At 43.1% G+C, this 16,977-nt stretch overlaps 1 protein-coding gene across 1 annotated transcript in view; it reads left to right on the forward strand.

Annotated features, from left to right (window-relative positions):
* The window catches only part of Lmx1a (LIM homeobox transcription factor 1 alpha), a 157,175-nt gene that overhangs the window by 102,717 nt on the left and 37,481 nt on the right, over nucleotides 1-16,977 (forward strand). Inside the window, exon 4 of the mRNA XM_045131549.1 lies at nucleotides 6,708-6,940. Coding sequence (XP_044987484.1) covers nucleotides 6,708-6,940 — 233 coding nt within the window. The remainder of the gene's footprint in view (nucleotides 1-6,707; nucleotides 6,941-16,977) is intronic.

The raw sequence follows: 16,977 nt of genomic DNA on the forward strand, positions 1-16,977 counted from the left end.
ACCATCTCTCCTTCAGTTTAGCCACATGGTCTCCCAGGCTCCCAGCAGCAGATTTTCCAGCAGACAGTTTTGGCTTATGTCCAATTCTTGTCTCTGCCTGGATGACCTCAGTTACCAAGTCAACATGGTACTTAATGAATGCTACTGTGCTGCCCCCTGGTGGAGAGGTGGAGAGGTTGGAAAGTGAGCACAGATTCCTGCCTTGTTAAAGAGCTGCCCAAGACCCTCTGGGACTTCCTAAAGCAAAGGATACATTAGTTTCCATGACATTTGTAGAAAGGCAGTATGGCCTGTCTTAGTCTACTATCTAAGGCTAAAGTTGTTTTTTTTTTTTTGTGGAGCAAAATCCACACAGTGATCTTAATTGGAACTGAGGTATTTCATGTGTGTATTTGGTCCTCATCATTGTACTTGTCTGCCTAGAGGCTTTGATTTTAAGAACTCTGAGTCAAGGTTAATGAATATTCTGATCTTTGAAAACATACTCCTGGGCAGGCATTGTCAAGTGTATTGTAATGGGAGGTCACTTTATACTACTGTGCAAACCACGTGGATCTGGAATTCCACTTCCCTGGGGTAGCTGTGAGCTTGCTCAAGGCTGCTGGGATCTGCGGCATTTCTGGGTATGGGCAGTGTGGCAAGAAAGGATGGCAGAGGTTTAAGAGCACCAGGGGAAGTCACACATTGATACTGAGAAGAAAATTAATCCATTTACTTGCTGGTTCTTGCTAAACAGAAAGGCGTTTTAGTCAGTCTTGGTGGAGCTGCTGTTTAGATGTGCTGGATAGGGTTCTGTGGAGGAATAGACATGTAGGATGGATAGACATGTGGAACAGGGGTTGCCTGGGAGAATTGATTTGTGATTCTGGAGTCCAAGGGGCCACCAGGATGTGCTATCTGTGACCCAGAAAATCAGGCAGCCTGATACCTCTCAACTTAAAGCCAAAGTGTTGAGGATCCAGCGGGCTGCTTGTACAAGTTCTGGAGCCTGAATGCTGAGAACAGAGTGATGGTACTCATCTTAGAGGAGGCTGACTTTGTCCTTATTCAGTCCATTAGTTTACATTGCCTTCTCTTCTGGGGCTACTCTCCCAGAGATACCCAGAAATAACACTCTGCCAGCTGCCTGGGGATCCTTTTGTTGAGTCACATTGACACCTGAAGCTAAGCGTCTTAGTCGTGTAAATCCAGATGAAGCCTGTGTGATAGGCTGCATGCGGTCTCAACCTTGAGCACATCACAACAGGTGAGATCACAAACTCCTAAGGCCTGGCCTGTTAGTCTCGCTCCAGCATCACCAGAAAGCTGACTTCTGACAACGTGCATTGCTCTAGCCTCGCTCTGGAGCCACCAGCTATAGCTCTCCGCCTCCCATGCTGCTCTTTCCTCATTCTCCCAGGTCTTGTCACTATGCTCTGCCACCTTTTCTTTTAAAGCTGATTTGTCTCTCATATTTCATTTCCAGCACCCCTTCTCCATCATTCACATCATTAGATCATTATCACCATGGAAAGTCCATTTCATTGGGGATTTATCATGTGTCAAGAACTATGCTAAGCAGTCTTGATCCATTGATTCATAGATTTCTCACTGAGATACGTCCTTTTATTATTCCCATCCTTTAGATGAGTAAAATAAGGTTTCTGTAGTCATATCAAGGTCACAGAGCTAATAAGGGGTGGGGTAGGGACTTGGGCTTATGCTTATCTGATTCTACCTTGTTGCTGCCTTAAGAGCTTATAGATAAGGAGTGGGAAAAGGGTCCATCCCTTTGAAAGCGAGACAGCATGAGCCAAGCTCAGCTGGAATGTTACAAGGTCCTTGAGTTCATAAAATAGTTCTTACTTCTACTCCTTCTCCACCAATATAGTAAAATAACCCACAGAAGAAACAGCATGGTTTCTGACCCCAAGTGAATATTTGGTAAAATGATTTCTATTTTTACTTCCCTCCATATTTTCTTTTGTGGTAATTCAGTTTTGGAGACTGATTTATGTTCTGAGAATGAGGACCACCTATTCAGAGCAATAGAATGATTCTTCCAAGATGACACAGCAGGCAGTGATGTCCAGGTGCCATCTGGCATTGCTGCATGCCACCACCCTGTCACTGCTTCTGCCACGCTGGGTGTGCCATTGCTTCCAAGGATTTTTGTCTCTTTGTTGGCGGCCACCAACCTGTTCCCTAGTAGTGCTCAGGTGTCCAGCCTTTGTGTCTGTATTTGAGATGTCCTTGTCTCCATAGTTACAGGACCTCCCAAGGCAACGTAAGTGGAAATAAATTGAGAAATTTTCTAGCTTACTGGGTCTCAAACATGTCTTAGGAGCAAAATACTATTTTTTTTTTTTTTTTGGTTTTTTGAGGTATGGTCTCACTCTGGTCAATACTATCTTTCAGAAGGTATCTTCTTTAGAAACACACACACACACACACACACACACACATATATATGCTTATATATATAGTAATTTTCTTATCTGGAGGACACAATGTGGGTGTGTGTATTGTGTGTGTGATCACTCTAGGCCCTGTTTTGTGTTTATGTATGCATGAATCATATGATGGTGAGGAAGACTTTGTATGAAGAGTTACAATAAACAGTGTCCTGCTGAGACACTGTCTAGAGACCAGGATTCAGGTGCAGGCAGCTTGGGCTTCGCTTGTTGAAATAGAGACTCACTCCTTTCCATCTTCTAAGTTCTTGGCATAATGATGGTACAGGGCAGTATTTTCCATTAAGAAATGGAAGACAAGAAATCCAAGGCCCTTCCCAGGAAAACCCTTGAGCTCAGGTTTACCTGGCTCTTTCCCAAAATCAAGATTCATTTCCTTTTTCTGTTTGTTTTCCCCTGTGACACCTAGCAGATGGTACAATGGGGAGATCAGTTATAAGAAATACTTGTCTACTTGGATAAACGTGACCCATGATGAGGAGAGGATACAAGGCCCACAGCTGAGCCTAAGGTAGTGTTCCGCCCAGCAATTTCACGAGCAGGGCTCTATTGGGCCCATTTTCCAGGTTGCTATGTTTTGAAGATGAAGTGATGTCTATGTCAAAACTAGAAATCAGTGGAAGGGCTCACACTGGGAGAAGAAAATGTTCTCTTAAGATGAGACTGGGAAACCTTTAAATATGGAGAATTAGTTTTGGGGCAAAAAAGAAAAATCTACACATTTCATTTTTTAAGACAGAGGCAGGGCTGATAAAAATGTCTAAACATGATCTGTACCTTATAGGTGGCAAAGTATCCCATGTACATATACTCATAGGATCCTTACTCATCTAGGAAGGTAGGCACTACTATTTCCCATCTGCACCAAGAGAGGCTGCAAGAGATGAGAGATGAGTTCAAAGTCATAGTATTTGGATGTGGTAGAGCTCCTGGGAAGCTCACCAGTCTCACCAAAACTCATAGTTGTGTCTCTCATAACTTCTGGCTGTACAAGAAAGGGGCAAGCAGGGCACGGAGTAGAATTTCAGCCAGCCTCAACTTCTTTGCTTGACAAAGTTATGTGGGAAACTCAACAAGTGTAGTGGACAGAGTAGAAGGGAGGGGAGGAGGCAGAAGATCCACAACCAGTGGCCTAAACCAAGTGGCTGGTCTCCTTTGTGCCTTTCCCTGCTACGTCTCTGCACGTGTCCCAGTAACATCCTACTGTGGCTGCTCATTTAGAACCTGCTGCTCAGTGTAACTCTCTAAGGATAAGGGTGGTGTTATTTGTCATGGAATCCCTGGTTCCATGCCCACAGGGGGCATCAGTAGAGGAAGGAAAGCACAGCACCATGGGCTTGGTTTCTGGTACTTGGCACCATACTGCCCTGGATGCATTTCCATGAGGAAGATGTCATAATTCTCATTTTGCAGATGTAGGAGAATTTATGACCGTGAGAAGTGTTGGGCACTGTTACGTCTGCCAAGGTGAATGGATGATTCTGGACTCCTTTCCCTGAGCTCACAGTCTGCCAGGCTCTGAAGCCAGAGAGCAGTCTTGTTCTCATTTGCATTCAGAGGGGGAAGTAACCATGGGGGACGCATCCTGAGCATTAGGAAGAGACAGGCTGTGTTTTAATTATGACCTGGACTTTTGAACAATTCTTTCCTCTGCTTGCCTGATCCTTAGAGGAAACAACTTGTGGGACGTGTGCAGTCTGCAGCTGGGCCCACAGTGGTACCCATACAGCTGTGAGCACATCTGGCACCCAGGTGGTAGACTGTGCGCTCCTCTCCTCCTTGAATTGCTCTGGGGTAGTAGGAGATAAAGTAGCATAGTGAGGCTACCTGTTTGGAACCAGAGAGGGAGGATGGAGAGAAACAGGCTTGGCCCCCTTCTTCCTGCCTGCCGCTCACCAGTGGATATGACCACTTTGGGATTTGAGCCCAGACAACTCCTGCCACTTGCTCTCGTGCTCCTGAGTCAACATGGTGGGCTTTCTTTGTTGAGCTCACTCCAACCCTCCCTTACCCAACTTGGGGTGGGGATTTATGGAGTGGGGGCTGGAATTAAAGGGGGAAAAAGGAGGAGGAGATCTCCAGAGTAGAAGTTAGACAAGCACAGATGCTACCACCTGCTGCCGCAGATTCTCAAGTGCTTGCTGATTCCCTGGGAGCATTTGCCTTGAGTCTGTTTAACAGTCCATTCCAGGGATAGGGACAAAAAGCTAGGCTTGGGGACAAAGAGCCTTTGACTGACTCCTGGTAAAAACATTGATTAGTTTTCTCAGGTTGACAAACAGATTGGGGACTTGGGGCTCAGGGCTAAACTGGCCAGATTTTCAGCACAATGCACAGCATCCAATGCGGGGAAAATATGCCCAGAGGTTCAACAATAAGCAGTGAAACTACACTGAGCAGCTAGAGGAAGGGCAAGGGTAGGAGAAGGGCTTCTGGTACTTGGAGTTCTGGGTTTGAGGTACTTGCCTAGTTTGTTAATGTCATATAAATCCTTTGGATGGTCCCCCAGCTTTGCTCCATTTATGAGGTTGAGAAGCATATCAAGATAGGCGTCTCTGAGGTCCTCATGGCCAAGAGATGGGTGTAGTAACTCAGAGCTTGTGTTGAAGGTCAGATTAATGTGCTTTTGATCCTGTAGAGTGGCCTCTCTCCTGGGAGGCTGTTTGTGGGTGGCTTGTGGATTCACAGCAGGTGACTTCATTCCTTTTTTCAAACATTGGCTTCCTTCCTTGGCTCAGAAATTTCAAATGCTCTCCCTCTTTCCCATGCCAATCCGTGTGTCATGCCTCCTTGGTAACTCTTCCTAGCTTCCACCTCACTCCACACTCCACCCCAAAACTCTTTTCTTCTCCCATGAAGCTTCCAAGATAAATGTACTGTGCACAAGTCTTGACTTATAACCAAATTGGTATAATTTTCATGTAGGGAAGTGATTAAGTATTGTATTTCTACACATATGATATAACTGTATATTGTTAGATTTTTGTATTCATGGGACATTGCTTTGCATCATTCCTATATTCTGTTTCCTAAAACTTATTTATTTATTCTTTTGTTTACTGCTATCTCCATGGGCATATGAGCTCTATGAGTGAAGGATTTGTCTTGTATCTTTTTGTGCCTTCAACAATGCCTGACAGATAACAGACACACAATATGCACTTGACTTGGCACATGAATGCTGATGGGTGGCCGCTTTCTTTTCTCCCTTCTGTGTGAAGACTCTGAATAGATAATGTACTATAGGGTTCACAGTAGATGCTTCTGAATAAATAAAAGAATGAATGAAAAAAGGAGAATATATGACTGAATATGTGAATGAGCTTTTGAGATAGGATAGTCTACACATAGGCCAGTGTGGTTAGTCGGCCTGTTTATAGGAAAATGCTGTTCGGTTATTCATGTTTTTACCACTCCAGCCAAGGTGGGGCTGAATAGCAGAACAAACTGGCATCAGCTCCCTCAAGATCTCTTGCATCAGCTCCTGTCTGTCTCTGTGAGGAAGGGAGGGCTGTGCAGTTTTATGCTCTCGCTCTGGCCATTCCTCCCCTCCTTGCCATTCTCTCCTTTACACCATCTGACCTTTGCACATCTATTAACTCCTCTGGTATGTGAGGACAAACAGTGTGTTTTTGAAAGAGTTCTCCACCCCCTCCACACCATGTGCTATTACTTAAAAGAAAAAAAGAAAAAGAAAACAACTTTTAATTTTGAAAATCGTAAACCGAGTGCTATCATGAGTAACATCCAGAGATATTTTTAGGAGATGTTATCTTAGTGTTCACGCCAAAGCTTTTACAAATTTGATTATGGTATCACAAGACAATTTAAGCAGTATCTTTTCTTTCTTTCTTTCGTTTTTTTTTTTTTGTTTGTTTGTTTGTTTTTTTGAGGTAGGGTCTCACTCTAGCCCAGGCTGATCTGGAATTCACTATGTAGTCTCAGGGTGGCCTCGAACTCATGGTGATTCTCCTACCTCTGCCTCCCAGGTGCTGGGATTAAAAGTGTGCACCACCATGCCCAGCCACAAGGCAATTTATAGAGAAGAAGAACAAAACAGATTTAAAATGTTGTGACATGAGTAGGCTACCCTGAATTATTCTGGATGTAGGATGCAGGTTCACCCGGAAGATACTTCACTCCCTAGTCTAAGTCTGCACCAGTATCGAGAGGTCCTTTGGCTGTTGACCCCGGGGCAGTCCCAGGCCCCGTCCCAGCCACACTCACCTTGCCTGCGCTCTCCCCCACTTTCAGGCTGTTCGCCGTCAAGTGTGGAGGCTGCTTCGAGGCCATCGCACCCAATGAGTTTGTCATGCGTGCCCAGAAGAGCGTGTACCACCTGAGCTGCTTCTGCTGCTGTGTGTGCGAGCGCCAGCTTCAGAAGGGTGACGAGTTTGTCCTGAAGGAGGGACAGCTGCTCTGCAAAGGGGACTATGAGAAGGAACGGGAGCTGCTCAGCCTCGTGAGCCCAGCAGCCTCAGACTCAGGTGAGTGCCACATGACTGCCCCCCAGCTCTGCGGCAAGGTGGCTCTGTGCATCTCAGAACCTTTCCTTTTAAGCTCGAAGTCATCTGCCGTGGTCAGGTATTACCACGGGAACACTGTGTAACAAGTTGTGCTTAAATTGCCTGGCACCCAACCTTACACTGTCACATCACCAGCATGACCTTAGAAAGGCATGCATGCTCAGAGGGCCTCTCCATCCCTTCTCACATGCAGTAAACGTGAGTGTTAGTTGTACAACTGTGTGGGACTTGATCACTGAGTCACCCGTTTGGCTCTGTTTTAAAAGTTTGCAGGTTTTAATCATGCTCAAAATGAGGTCTTTGTTGCTCTATTCGGGTGACAACACGGATACGCTGGTTCTAAGCAGCATCCATAGAGCGATTTTGCTCAGAGCTAGGGAAGGGCGAGGTCGTTCAAAGCACGCGCGGCTCTGCTATTCACAACCTGGTCATTTCCAGTTCAGTCACGCGTGGGTCCTCTGTGGGGCCGCGGCTCTGGAGTGCGTGTATATTGCCAGACGTGGGGCCAGAATATGAGGAATGGTTTATAGTGTCTCACATGTGTCATGAAGAAATTTGAGAAATGTAGGCTGGAGACTTAAGATGAAATGAGGATCCAATTATTGCCTCCAGATGCTCCAGTAGGACCATTCTGTTCCCTAATCTCAGACAGAATTCGAACTCATTCACTAAGTTACTCAGCAGTAGTGGAGCCCTTGCACTATGACATAGAATGCACAGGGAAGCAACGTTTTAGAGGTAAGATCAAAATTGTTTCTTTACTTTTGACATTTTCATACATGTACATAGTATGTTTTGGCTTTATTTCCCTTAATTGCTCGCTTTTACCCTTCCCTTCCCATGAATACTCCTCTTCCCCATCTTCCTTTCATGCCTTTTTAGAAACCATTTAGCTAAATTTTAGTTGCTTACATGATTACGTATGGATGGGTGTGTAGTGTGGAATGGCAATCTTGCCAGTGGCTGCACCAATGAAGAACCTGACTCTCTTTCAGCAACCATTAGCCATCATTAGCTGCTATGAGAGGTGTGGGTTTTACTTATCCTTCCCCCTTCAATGGTGAAGTGTTGACAGCTCAGTCTTGTGGTGGGAATCACAGCTGCTGTGAAATCATGAGTGTAATGGCCATGCCATATCCAGAAGACAGTGTCTTGAAGCCCTCCTCTCCATTCTGCTCTTACATTCTCTCTGTACCCTGTTCTGTGAGATTGCCTGAGCCTTTGAGGGGTGTTTTACGTGTCCTGTTTTGGCAATTTTGCTAGCTGTGGATCTCTTCATTAACCAGTGATTATTGTAGTAAGAAACTTCTGTCACTGAGGCTTCAAGCAGTACTAAGCTATGGTAACAAATATAGATATTTAGAAGGCAGTTCGGCATGCTATCTATTTATCATAACCACAGTTGTACTTTCCCCTCTAAGGACTATATTTCCAGCTATAGGCGCTCTCTCTCTCTCTCTCTCCATATATATATATATATATATATATATATATATGTGTGTGTGTGTGTGTGTGTGTGTGTGTGTGTGTGTGTGTGTACATACGTACGTATGCATGTGTGTGTGTGTGTGTATGTATGTGTATGTATGTATGTATGTATGTGTGTATATATATTATTGACAACTACTATACTTACAGACAACAAACCATGGTATTTCGCTCCCCTCCCCTCCCCTCCCTCACTTTCTTCTTCATAGCTCTGCTCTCAGTCATATCCCCTCCCTCTCTCCATTCCTCTCTCTTTTAATTTGATGTCATCATCTTTTACTCCTATGAGGGTCTTGTGTGGCAGCTATAGGCTTTTGAGCATGTTAAGAGTACCAGGCATGAATTTCCTCTTGTGGAGTGAGCCTCACACCCAATCAGAAAGTGGTTGGTTACTCTCCTAAACTCATGACACTATTGCACTGCTGGGCATATCTTGCCTGGAAGATGGGTTGTAGAATGCACAGCATCCACAACTGCATAGGACTGTCGATATATTTTATCCCCCAGCAAGGAAACAATTTTTGACCCAATACAGAGACTGTTGGAATGTTATTCTAAATATTAGATCCAAAACCAGGTGTGGTGGTGCACGCCTTTAATCCCAGCTCTCTGGAGGCAGAAGCAGGAGGATTGCTTTGAGTTTGAGGCCACCCTGAAAACATAGTGAATTCCAGGTCAGCCTGAGCTAGAGCAAGACCCTACCTCAAAAAACCAAAAAATCACAAAAATTTTAGATCCATTTAACAGTAAAATTACTTAAGAAACAGACCTTCACATATTGATACTAGTAAGAATGGATGGGAGGGAGGATGGTTTTAAGAGACCCCTGTTTTTGCTCTGAGCACTAAGAATCCATGATGGTTTGTAAATGAAGTGGCTGAATCTCAACCAGAATCAAATAAATGGCATGTATTATTTTTTCCAATTACATAAGTGCTATATGTCTTGCTTCATAAAAGGTTTTGTGTGCCAAAACTTGCCTCACTAATGAGAAGACCCACTTCTAAGGGACAAGATTGTGGCTTTTAATTCCTTTGTCCCCTTAACAAAGCTTAGAATGGTGTCAAGAGATGAGTGAGCGATCAATCAGCATCAATGAGTGGGATGGAATCATTAAGGAAAAGCCGTCCATCTCATATTAGGGCTTTATGAAAAGCAAACAATTTTGGTATCATCATAGTACAAATGTAATTTCTCTTCTGGTTTCTGTCCTGAGTGGGTTACACATTGTAGGCACATGATAAATACCTGTTGAGTGAATGATTGACTGTCCTGCCATCTCTTAATGCTTCTATCAATGACTTCGATGAAGGCACAGAAGTCAGATGACACAAGCCAGACAGGGCATCCTGCGTGGCGGCCAAGACTCGCACTGGTGAGGCGAGGTTTGTGTTATAGAATGGCACAACATGGGCAGGTAAAATCTGTCATGTTCCAAAACTCAACTGCGGTTGTAGGAGATGGGGCCTGCTAGATGATGTTTCATACGGGGTTGTGTGAGGATTAACTCAGTAGGATCAAAAGACAGCTGCACCAACCGAGATATGTGTCTCCAACATGGGATTATAGTGTCATTTTTTGGTTTTGGTCAGAAGACAGAATATTTGGGCAAATTTTAAGTGCTCTATTTTAGGAGATCACTGACCAACCAGATGGAGCCTCAAGAGGAATTAATGTTTTAAATGATAAACAACTGAAGATGTCTATTAAATTTAGCTTTGCAAAAATAAGGCTGTGTAGGAGGGGGTGTGGCTGGGGCGATGGCTCAGTGGGGAAAGCGCTTGATGCACACACAGGAGGAGCAGCATCGGGATTTCCCGCTCTCACATAAACCTGGGTGGATGTGGTGGCCTTACCAGTATTTCCAGAATTCAGAAGGTAAAGGCAAGGGAATCCCCAGGGCAAGCTGCCTAGCTAGACTTGGCAAATTCGTGAGCTCTGGGTTCAGTGAAAGATCCTGCCTCTGTAAATAAGTATCAAGAAAGACACCTCAATGTCATCTTCTGGCCGCCAAGAGCATGCACACATATGTGCGTGTGCACTGGTTTCTACATATGTGAACACAGATACATGTATGCAACACCCACACACATGCACGTGCACACACACACACAAATACACACAAATAATAAGGCTAAAGGAGATAGGAGAGTCTTAGCCTCTGTCATAGTTGTACTATTGATGGTGAAATGATGGTTTTGGTTTAACATAGTGTAGAGCTATGTCCAACATGACTGCAGAACTGGACTGCTTTTATGAACTGTGAGCTTGCTTATTCCTTAATGTTTTAATTGCAGTTGGACGAAGACTGGCTACATGTTGGGGTTCCCAGGCTTGTCCTGTAAGGTTCAGATCACTTGTTTAAGGAGCTTATACAACTCAGGAGAACATTCTATTTAGGTTTAGCCATATGTTGCAAAGGAATTTCAGAGGGTTGAATGAATGACTGGGTGGAGAGACACACAGGGCAAAGTGTATGGGAAGGGGCTTGGAGCTCCTGTGCCCTTCTGTAATTGCATCATTGGACAAGCATGGGATTGGGAGTATGGCTGAAAGTACCAACCATCCAATCTTATCTCTGTCTTTTCAGCAACTGTCCTTCAGCTATCTAGGTAGGGGTCCCAGATAACCAGCTATATCATTAGTATGCAGAAGTCACTCTTACTACCCAGAGACTCCAAAAGGAGCTCTTTGGCAGCAAACCAAACAGAGAGAACATGTGTATTTATTTCACAGCATCATGGGGACCCTTGACCTTCCGCTGAACAGGCTGCCAGGTTGTTGTACTGAAAGCCCATCTCAGTCCATGTATGTCTTCCAGCCTTCATCTTGCCTCCACTTTTAGGAACTCACCAAATAACTCAGACTGCTCATTTACACATGTTGATAGAAATCTGCCCTAGAATCTACCCAATGCTTTAAGTCTTCTTTTCTAGTTTTTCCTCAATATTATTGATAGCTCACATAAGAGACATTTTGCTCTATCTGTGAACATACTGCAGTCTCTTTAAAATGTACCAGCAAGAAGGGCTACAATTTTCCATGTGCGGTCTTTGTAGAAGAGTTTATGAACTAGTACTTGTCATGAGTATCTCATTCTATTGATGTAGCCCATAATTTTCCTTAGCTCTTTTGAACTGGGAGAAGACACAAACGCTCCTGGTTTCAAGGGTCTGACTGTTGGGCAATTATGGCTCCCAGCTGGTCCATGCTACATTTTTTGACTATCTCCCCTTCTTATATACCTGTTTTTTTTTTTTAATGTGGGAGAGCAAAAGATAGAGAAGGGGTGGGGGAGTAGGGATTGGTGCACCAGAGCCTCCAGCCACTGTAAATGAACTCCACATGTGTGCCATTGTGTGCCCATGTGTGACCTTGCGCACTTGCATCACATTGTGGCTGTGTGGGATCTGAACACTTGAACATGGGTCCTTGGGCTTCTCAGGCAAGTGCCTTAACCACCAAGTCATCTCTCCAGCTCTCTACCTGGTTTTTAATGTGAGTTTATTTGAGTGTCCTGTGCAGTATTTTTTTTTAAGTTTAAGTTTTGAAAATAATCTAAAACTAAAGAAGAGTTTCAGGGCTAGAGAGATGGCTTAGTGGTTAAGGGGCATGCCTGCACAATCTAAGGACCCAGGTTCAATTCTCCAGGTCCCATGTAAGCCAGATTCACATGGTGGTACATGCATCTGGAGTTTGTTTGCAGTATCTAGAGGCCCTGGCACACCCATTCTCCCCCTCTCTCACTCCTTCTCTCTGTCATAAATAAATAAATAATTAAAAAGTAATAATTTCAAGTAAGACCGAAGCTCCCATGTACACTTCATTGGTTTCTTCTGATGCTAATAATGTATATAACTTTAAGGCATTTCTCAAAACTAAGCCAGTAACATTGTTATAGCACTGTTAGCTATAGACCGTATTTGATTTCATGAGAGCTTTTATTAATGTCTTTATTCATTCCAGAGTCCAATCTAGGACACCATGCTATATTTAGTTTTAGATTATTTCAAAGTTAAATTGCTTCTTTCTAGCTTTATTTTTGGACTACTGGAGAATGCCTAGTTAGAATTTCATATTTTCCCCCCTCCTTCCAACAGTATGATTTTTTAAAATTTTATTTCCTTGTGTGTCTCTTACTGTGGGATCAAACTGTACTTTTGTTTGTTTATTTGGGGGCTTGTTTGTTTTTCTGAAGGTCAGCATGCATTTTAGATTATACCTGGGGTTCATTTTTTTGGCCAAGGCAGGGCACTTTCAGGAGTTTCAATACAGAGGGATTTCCTCTGAAGCAGCTTGGCTTGTGAAGTCTATAGTCTGAGGGCCCCTTCCTGTGAAGGAGTGGTTTGGTTTATGTTTTGAATGGGCATAGCAGCTCCCTGGTCTTCTCCGTGGGGAATCTGGTCTGCAGTGAAATGCTCCTCTCCCTGTATTCAGCGTCTACCTGCCCAGCCTGGCCTGGCCTGCCATAGGCACTCATGAATCTTATTTGAACAAATTAACTTTCTCTTGCTCCTATTAGCCTCTAGGGCAAAGAAGCACAGATATACTTCACTTTATTCCCACTGGAGTTGGGAAGAAGTTTCCTCCCATAAATTAGAGTTTGCAATCTTTCTTTCTTCTGATTTTCCTTGGAATATGGGGTGTCGCTGGTTCCAGAAACCCAGATGCCTCTCTCCATGCTCCTGTGTAGCCTCGTTTCTTCTCCTCTCAATCACACATACAGCTGTGGTAGCAAGACTCTTCTCTTAGTTGCTTTGGGTAACCCTGGAATTGACATTATTATTTTTCATTACAAACATAATTCTTTCAAACTATCTTAGAGTTCATCTTGCTCTTCAATAAATCGAACTGAAGAAACAGTGGTTATCTCACAAGTTCTAGAAAATGCCAACTGTCCCTTTATCAGTTCACTGTCGTGGATTTCACAGTGTAAGACATGAAAGAAAAAGTCATCAGGAGAGAGGGGGACGTCTCCTCTGCATTATAGCGCATAAGACTCTGGACCTATGGTTAGAATTTTGCCTCACACTCAGAAGCAACATGATGTTGGGCAGGTCATCCTCACTTGTCTGTGACTATATTTCCTAATCACCAAGAAGAGGGTCCCAATGCCTCCTGCTGTGAGTGCTGTAGGATGAAAAGAAATAACGTAACTCAGGGTCTGAGCTTGATTGGTGCCCAATAAAAAGGGCCGTTCCTACTGTTAAATCCTCAGGAAGGGCTAATGGATGTCTGGGTAACTCATGGCTTCAATGCTCATTTTAGCAGGATGCACAATTTCACAAACATCTTCTCCCTTTGATTTCTATTTCACATGTCTTGGGACAGCTGGTAGGTGGCATCTCAGGATGATGCAGAGGCCTTGCCATTTTGGGAGGCTAGGGCACATGAATTGAAAGTGGGTTGATTCATACCACAGGCCTATGTGTATCAGAGACATGCTTTAGATTTTGAACATTCTAGCTGGTGTCACACCCTGGAGAGAGTCAATGAAGATCAAGAGAAAACAGCCTTACTTGGAACTTAGTTGGATTCCAAGTAAAAATTGGAAGGATATAGTAATTTGGGCTGTTGTTTTGCTATAGATTAGGAAACTGAGACTTACAGTGTTATGACTTTTGAATGCCCTAGTTCTCCCCTATCACCAAATATCGCCTTTATACCTCCCCCAACTTTTCTTTTTCTTATGAGAGAGAGAGAATAGGCATGCCAAGGCCTCCAGCGACTGCAAACAAACTTCAGATGTGTATGCCACCCTGTGCATCTGGCTTATATGGGTCCTGTGGAGAACTGAACCTGGGTCCTTAGGTTTCACAGGCAACCACCTTAACTGCTGAGCCATCTCTCCAGCCCAAGTATCACCTTACATCATATGGTTACTCTGTGTTCTGTCTCTCTGATACTCTTGGTTTGATGGAGTGTTGTATCTCCATGGATTTCCACGAACTCCTTTTGGAGTAGATTAGACTTTGCTCTGACAAGAACTTTGAACTGGACAATTACCTTTTAGTGAATGTACTGTTAATTTGGGGCCAAAGTTACTTTTTCTATTCTTCAGTGGGCCTCCTAGCATTGCTCTTATACACATTATACTCTATTGATGTCCTTCTAGGTAAACTACTTTACCAACCTGCAACTGAACACATTTCCTATTAACACCTACACTCTGTCAGGCTCCATTCTTATCTGTATTCATCAGATACAGAAAAGGAAAGGCCAAAGATATATTGAAGACTGAGATATGCAACTGAGGAAAATATTTCAAATCAGAACAATGGAATAATTTTGTGATATGGAGGGACTAAGAGCTGGGAAGGAGCTAGCTTAGAGGTCAGTCTTGCCATTCTTCCCTTTTATAAGCAAAGGAGTGAGTCATTAAATTCTTTAGGTAGTTAGTGTATTTTGGCAAATATATTGGTGCAATCATTCATATAATATTTTCTGGTTTTTTTTAAACTCCTCTATAGGGATGGAGAAATGGCTTAGTGTTTAAGGCACTTGCCTGCAAAGCCAATTCCCCAGGACCCATGTAAGCCAGATGCACAAGAGGGCACATGCATTTGGTGTAGCAACTGGAGGCCCTAATATGCCCATTCTCTCTTTCTTTCTCTTTCCCTCTCAAATACATAAAGAAAAATAAAATATGTTTTAAAATTCCTCTATTGTAGCACTTCCCATAAAATGTTAACTATAGCTTGGTTTAAAAAAACAAAACCTTTATCCCATGACCTAGTGTATATATTGACATGTATCTTAATATGTAGAGGACTCCCTGGCCCTATATGCTTATATCTTCTGTGTTTTTATTCTAATATTTGCACATTTCACTAACTTCATCAGGTACTGATGAATTATGACATGAACTAAGAGAAATACTGTGTCAAAATGTAATTATATACAGACATATTTGTTTTGGAATTGATATGAATTTCTAAAATTTCAAGACAATAAACCTATTTTAGATATATGCACTCTCTCAGGTGCTAAGGAAAAGACAAAAGAAAGGATACTTGGTCATGGATATTTCCATAAGGTGCATGGCCTCCAGTAAGCATGCTATCTATTACCCCTTTTAATTGTTGCTATTATTATCAAGGAGACATGATGAGAACACATTTGTATGATGACTAGCACAAAGATCTTCCCAGATGCCTTCTGATTTATGAACCTGGCAATTCTGAATGGTATTCAAGAGGCCTTTGTAATTGCTAAGCCTTTAAGGTTGCTTTCAAAACCAACAGTTTTATCTCTTGCAGAATCACAGCCATAAATTTTACTAGCAGAAATATGTGTTGTCCTTGGTCTAAAGCTTAAAACTTTTTTTCTGTACTGAGCCTTTCTCTTCCAGGGTGTTTGTTTTGTCTTCATAATACGGATGGAGAAGCAAAGACACAGGATACTTGAGTCAGGGATAAGCCATAATAAGAACTTAATTCTACCAATTACCAAGTCAGGACACTTGATACTGAAACAGAGAGCTTCGGCCCTTGCTGTAATTATGAGTTGGGTAGAGTTTATCTTTGGTGCTTAAAAAGTCACAGGCAATGTTCAGATTCAAGACAATACATGATCTTTTTTCCACTGACTGTAACTTAATTTTAGAAGTGTGTTCACACAATAATTTTTTTATCAAAATGAGTAACAAATACTATGAGTTAAAATGAGAAAACTTGCTTCATATCATATTTAATCTGCAGTAGTGTTTATGCACATTCATTTCCTCTGCACAGCCTCTGTAAGACAAAAAAATGGCTACACGGGCAATTCATCATTGTGATATTTGTGTAATGATGATGATGACAGTGATGTGGATACTTAACCCTTCCTCTGGAGAAACCACGATCCTCAGAGCATTACAGGAATTCATGAGCTCAATATCCCTATCCTGCTGGTGACAAAGGTGATCTTGTGGTTCTTCCCATTCTACTGATAAGAAAGATGAATATATCACTAACTAATGCCATGCATAAGACACTACAGATAGGGACTGAATGAGTCACAGCACAAGCCCAGGCAGTCTACTTCCAGACCCTGCATCGTTGACCAATGCCATACAGTCTAGTTATCAGAAACCTGCCCATGTATTGAAGAATTCCCCACCTCGCCTTCTCCCTGGATGGCCACCATGGTGCTCCAGGTACTCAGTAGGCCTGCCTACTTGAGAGAGCCTAACCAAAGAACCTTTCCCATCTAATTGCAGCAATGTAAACGAGGTGATAGGAATATTCCTTTTAACATCAGCTGCATGTCTCCTTTCTGTTTCAACCTCTAGTTCCTCCTCTGGCATTAATCACTATATATGAACTTCTGCAAGGCAATAGGGGGCTTGGAAGGATACCAAACACACACGGTGTGGGAACATGTAAGCAACTTAGAAATTCATGTTCCCTACCCCCCTTGCAGAGGAGAAATAACAGCAATGGAAGCCCTGACCTTCATTAATTAACCGAATGAAAGTCCAGCAGCATGGTAAATTGGCGCATATGTGTGTGTGTGTGTGTGTGTAT

The sequence above is a fragment of the Jaculus jaculus genome, chromosome 1 (assembly GCF_020740685.1).
Source record: "Jaculus jaculus isolate mJacJac1 chromosome 1, mJacJac1.mat.Y.cur, whole genome shotgun sequence".
Classification (NCBI taxonomy): Eukaryota; Metazoa; Chordata; class Mammalia; order Rodentia; family Dipodidae; genus Jaculus; species Jaculus jaculus.